At 42.1% G+C, this 5,848-nt stretch overlaps 1 protein-coding gene across 1 annotated transcript; it reads right to left on the minus strand.

Moving 5' to 3' along the window:
* Nucleotides 1-372: 372 nt before the first annotated feature.
* Nucleotides 373-1,317, minus strand: LOC102384667 (olfactory receptor 2T1-like). The gene has a single exon (XM_006039002.1). The coding sequence runs from the start codon at nt 1,315-1,317 to the stop codon at nt 373-375; it is 945 nt and encodes a 314-aa protein (XP_006039064.1).
* Nucleotides 1,318-5,848: the final 4,531 nt, after the last annotated feature.

Below are 5,848 nucleotides of genomic sequence, written 5' to 3' on the forward strand. Positions count from 1 at the left end.
TCTCAGTACAGTCCCACACTAACAATAGCTTTTGGAAATGAGCTGTCTAAAAACTGAATCTGTTCTGTGCAAGAAAAATTTCAGCCTTGTGCAGAGGGTGAAGATGATGGCTACACAGATTTTGTATTTCAGAATAAGGTCTTTGGTGCATGCAAATATTTGGTTACATTTTCACTACTTCCTAAACCATTTTCCAAAGCAATTACATGATAGAGGAGTTAACATGCCCTTGATTTTCACTGGGCCACTGGCTGCTGAAGAAGACAAGTGCTTTAGAAAATGTGGTTGCCTTCTAAATGTTCAAGAAAAACCTGCTGACAACCTTGTTGTCTTCAGTCCAACCTAGTGCCTAACAGTAAACCACAACTCCTGTCAGTTTTTCTGGATGACTCTGTATTTCCCAGCCAGATTTCTTAAGGCTCCTAAGACATCCCTGTTTCTCAGGCTGTATATGAGAGGATTCAGTACTGGGGTGACAATAGTGTAAAAGAGAGCCACAATCTTATCTTGCTCTGGGGAGTGGTAGGCACTGGGTCGCATGTACATGAAGATGGCTGCCCCATAAAATAGCCCTACCACTGTCATATGTGATGAGCAGGTGGCCAGAGCTTTCTGTTGTCCTTTGGTTGACTTCATCTTCAGGACTGTAGAGAGGATACAAGTGTAAGAAGCTAGTATGATGGAAGAAGGGATGAGGAGCAGCACAATGCCACTCACGAACACCAGAGTCTCATGTAAGGAGATGTCAGAGCAGGACAATTTCAGCAGGGCAGGGGACTCGCAGAAGAAATGATCAATGGCTTTTGAACCACAATACGGCAGATACATGGTATAAACTGTATGAATCAAGGCATCTCCTGATGCCCCAATCCAGACCCCACCTGCCAGGCTCAGGCAGATTCTCTGGCTCAGGAGTATGGAGTATTTCAAGGGATTGCAAATTGCTACATATCTGTCATAAGCCATGACTGCCAGGAGGAGGCACTCTGCTCCACCTATGGTCAGTGTGAGGAAAATCTGAGTCCCACAGCCAGCTGGAGAAATGGGGTTGCCTGGAGTCAGAAAGTCCGCTGACATTTTGGGGACAATTATCAGGGTCTGACAAATGTCCATGAAGGCCAAGTGACTGAGGAAAAAGTACATGGGGGTGTGAAGGGAGGAATCCACCTGGATTAGAAACAGGAGCAGCGTATTCCCAGCCAGGGCAGTAACGAAGGCCAGTAAAATCATGGCCAGGAAGAAGGTGTGAACTTCAGTCTGGTTCAGGAGCCCCAGGAGAACGAATTGCGTTGGTGAAGTTGCATTCCCAATCCTCATTTCCTCGTCACATAGATGGACCTGACGCACTGGGGAGGAACAGAGAACTTTGTTGAATGAGAAGCAGTGGGATCGGTGGCAGTCATCAGGTTTTCCCTTCTCTGGAAAAAAATGCTAGCTATTATGACTGACACATTAAGTTGCTCCAATCCCTTGGCAATTGTGTTTATTTGAGCTAAAAAAAAAAGTTAAAATGTCTTTTTATTTTCCCATTATTTGCATATCTAATAGGCACATACTGATTGATGACTTGGATGTAGGCAGAAATAATTTCTTGCTCTGCTCCATGCTGCTGATAGTACTCAGACTTACCCATGAGTCTGACCAGAGTCGATCGGAAATTAGGCTGCTCATAATCTTGGGGAATTAGCCCAGAAAAGCAAACATTTCCCCAATTACTGAGTTGTCCAGATTAACTGTTCTCCTCTTCCAGCAATAAAAGGAATGACATATATTATGACCACTATCAGTAGGAATAGGTGGAGCAGCTTGATATGTGAAACCCCAAGCATTACCATAGGGGTAGGGTATGAAAAAAACAATCTCTGTCCCCAAACCTCATATTTTGATAAGTAGTTTTAAAAAAAACCAATACCTACTCCCAGACCATAGTTTCTGCTGGGCAGGTGATGTAGTTAAAGACAAAATAATTGTAATCTAAAATTTGCAATGAAAATATGGCTTTTTTTTCAATGGAAATTTGAATACAGGAAAGTTTCATTTGGGAGCTGAAGGTGAATTTTTCAATTTGTCTTTTTAACAGAGAATAGTCCATCACCACTAGATTTTGATTTTGTGCCCTACCTTTCAAATCCACAGCTTGATGCCCCCTAAAACATCTGAATGTTGGTGGCTAATCAAAACACAACTTGGAGAACCCAAACTAAGATACAGGAAATTATTAATTAATATACAATAATAATAAAGTAGGCTGTTAAAAGATGGAAGTTAAACATGACAAGTATTTTCTTGGAAAAGTGTGAAACTTGGATATTTTATTTATTGATTTATTTAATTTTTGCTGTAGCTGAGTGAGGTGATGGAATCACCCCCAGTATCCCAAGATGTTATTGAGGCAATAGCTTCAACGATGAGGATGTGATTCTACAAATGCTCTGAACTATTACTTGAATATACATACCCTCCCACTTTTTGTGCCAGCAGCCCAGGGAGCAAGAGAGGCAGTGTTGAGTCACTCTCTACTACAGGGGATTTGGTTAAAGCCAAGTGCTCTAACCATTAGGCTACAGACTAGTCATTGCCCAGAGCATTCTCTAGCTGCCTCTTGAAGCTGACACAATGCATCTGGTATTTACATGTCACTGGATAAGCAAAACTGGGACAGTTTCTACACCCTGGAGGGCAAGGACCCAAGTTGGAACCAAGGGTCTCCTCCCTTCCAGGACAGCGTCCATCCCACTGAGAGGCCAAGGCCTCGGCTTCAAGAGGTGGGTTGGAGAGGGATAACATCTGTCCAGTGGCTTTGTTGGAGTGGTTTGCTAGAAAGATGGAGATGTAGATACCAATCCTCTATGAGTGAGAGGTGGGGAAGGGAGACTAGAAACCAAGTTTCCTGCTGCATAAGCTAATGCTTGTCCCACTAGGCTAAAAGGTGGAAGAGTCCTGTCTCTGGGCTGCCTTCCTTCTGGCAGATGTGCTTGCAAGGCAAACTAGAATACCACACTGCAGCCATACAGCTAAGTATGCTGCATCCAGGCACTTAAAGTAAACCTAGATTTACCTGCTAATGTGCAAATTTATGGACAAGAAGATGTCCTTGAAGTGTGGAACCTAAGCTTTGCATCTGACAGTGCCGGGACCACAAGCTGGCTATGAAACACACAGTGGTGGAGGACATTGAACCAACAAACCCTTCTGCAGAATGGGTTTCAAAGGCATTCAAAACAGAAGTGTATTGTGTGATAAATAGATATGATTATATATTATAAATGTTATATTCAAACTATGTATTATTATAAAACAAATCTATCTGTGTCTGAAATTGCTAAAGGCCCTAAATGTGGCCTGGGGGAAATCCTGGACCTGTCAAGGTGAATGGGGATTTTGGAATTGATTCTAAGAAAGGCTGGATTTACTTATATGTATGAGACAAGGATTTCTTTGAGTGATATCTTTTATTGGACCAACTACATCATTGTCATAGAGTTAGACAAGTTTTTGAATGCAAGCCTTTCTTCCTCAGGTCAGAGGAAGACATATATAGTTGGTCCAATAAAAGATCACCCTAAGAAATCCTTGCCTCACACAAAATCTGGACCATCACAGCTACATCATCACTCTTACACTCTTTATATGTAAGCATTTCAACATCAAATTAATTTGAAATGCATCAATATATGTAGCTGTCCTCACAGGAATAATCTGCCTTCACGAAATATTGGAAGATGCAAATGATTAATTGTCATTGCATCATTTTCAATTATAGATCACTGGTTTCTCCCTTCCTCACTTGTGGCAAGTTAGGGTGTTCTGCCTCCTGGCTGTTGCAGGGATGACTGTGTAGTTGTACTAATAGGTTAGACCAGGGGTTTTCAACCAGGGGTACCTAGGAAGCCCCCAGCAGGTACTTGGCAGCTGCCTGGAGAATTGGGGCCATCCATCTGTGCATCGGTGGCACTTTAGGTTTTGCCACTGGCATTTCTGTGCTTCGTGATCGGCCTCTGCAGACTCCCTCCCCCCGCCCCCCCCCACCCCAGCTTGGTGAACAGCTGGGGGACTCCATGATTGTCAGTATGCTGGGGGTACAACAACCCAAATGTTTGAAAACCCCTAGGTTAGACAGTGGATTAGTATAGGATGTTTTGAACAAGGACAATGACCTCTGAAGGTCAGCCCCACTTTTCTATGATTCTATGATATTGCAGCACATTTTCAGTTAAAAAATCAACATGAAATACAACAGGTTTTAATATTAATAAAACTAGCAGATGTAACAATGAGCAAAAATTAAACTTAATTTAAATTTATTGAAAAGTAGCAACTGAACTACATACAAAGAAACATTCCAGTGACACCTCCTCTACAATTATCACAAGGAAACTTCAGTCAAATAATGGTGGTGTTTTTCATTTTAAAAAATCCTATTTTTGAATGTCTTAACCTGTACAAAACAGGAATTTGCAAAAGCAAGAATCACTTACCTTGATCTGCTTTATCTCAATCAACGGCCAGTCTAGAAAGGAGAGCAGCTTGACATCTTGCAAAAAAAAAATGCTGTCTGTCCATCATGTAAAATGAATCTCTCAAGCCAAGGATCATTACATTTCTATTCTCCTGCATTCTGTTATAATCCTAGAAGACAATGTTCCTGGGACACTGGCAAATAAGCATGTCTTGGAAATAAAGTTTTTATCTTGATAGTGATTACCGTAATTCATATATGAGTAATCCATATAAATCTCTTTTTGCAGTCTTTACTTCCAAAATAAAAAAGTGACTGCACTAGTTAAGATTGCATGTCTTTCATGTGAGGCAGCAGTACTTTTTAAGGAGGTAAATAAGTTTAAAATCATTCAGGCATGAATTCCCATTTAGGTTCCAAAATTCAAGTTATATATAAGGATTCATGTCTTCAATATATTGTTTTTATTGGTTGAAAAACACAGCATTGGCAATACATAATAAACAGTATGAAATCAGTATTAAGAATCACATCCTCTGCACTGAATCTCTAACTTTACTTCTGCAGCAAACTGTGTGAGTTACCTAGTGGCAAGAGAGAAATACTCATATTAAAGATGCAGTGTTTAAAAAGGCCAGGTTAAGCTTGGAGCCATTACATCACTCAAGCAGCAATAAGTTTAATATCTAAGTGGAAGAAAACAGTCTTTGGGGAATCTTGTCCCAAGTCCTTAATTAAGTTTATGTGCAGGTGGTGCCCTGGAAAGGCTTTCCCTATTCCAGTTGTAAACTCTGAAAACTTCTGCTTGGTGGGATTTCTTTGCATCCTGTGTATTGAAGTAACATAGTTGCATAGTATTCACAGTAGCTAGGGTCAGGAGGGACCTGAACAGATCATCTAGCCTGATGCCCTGCCACAGGCAGGAATGAATGCTGGGTTCACAAGACCCCAGACAGGTGATCATCCAACCTCCTCTTGAATATGGCCAAGGTAGGGGCGAGGACCACTTCCCTGGGAAGTTGGTTCCTGATTTTGGCCACCCTAACTGTAAAAAAATGCCTTCTGATCTCTAACCTAAACCTATTCTCCATCAGCTTATGATCAATGTTTCTTATCACCCCAAGTGGTGCTGGGGAGAAAAGGGCTCTACCTATTTGCTGATGATTTCCCCTGATGAGTTTGTAGGCAGCCACCAGGTCCCCCTTCAGCCTGCTCTTGCTGAGGCTGAACAGGTTCAGGTCCTTCAGTCTCTCCTCGTAGGGCCTGTCCTGCTGCCCTCTCACCAAGCGGGTGGCCCTCCTCTGAACCCTCTCCAGGCTGGTCACATCCCTGTTGAAGTGCGGCGCCCAGTACTGGACGCAGTACTCCAACTGTGGCCTGACCAAAGTC

Source organism: Alligator sinensis, unplaced genomic scaffold, assembly GCF_000455745.1.
Source record: "Alligator sinensis unplaced genomic scaffold, ASM45574v1 scaffold1617_1, whole genome shotgun sequence".
NCBI lineage: Eukaryota > Metazoa > Chordata > Crocodylia > Alligatoridae > Alligator > Alligator sinensis.

Bases quoted from the DNA above. Each gene is read 5' to 3' on its own strand.
- LOC102384667 (XM_006039002.1), bottom strand. From the start codon at position 1,317: ATGAGGATTGGGAATGCAACTTCACCAACGCAATTCGTTCTCCTGGGG.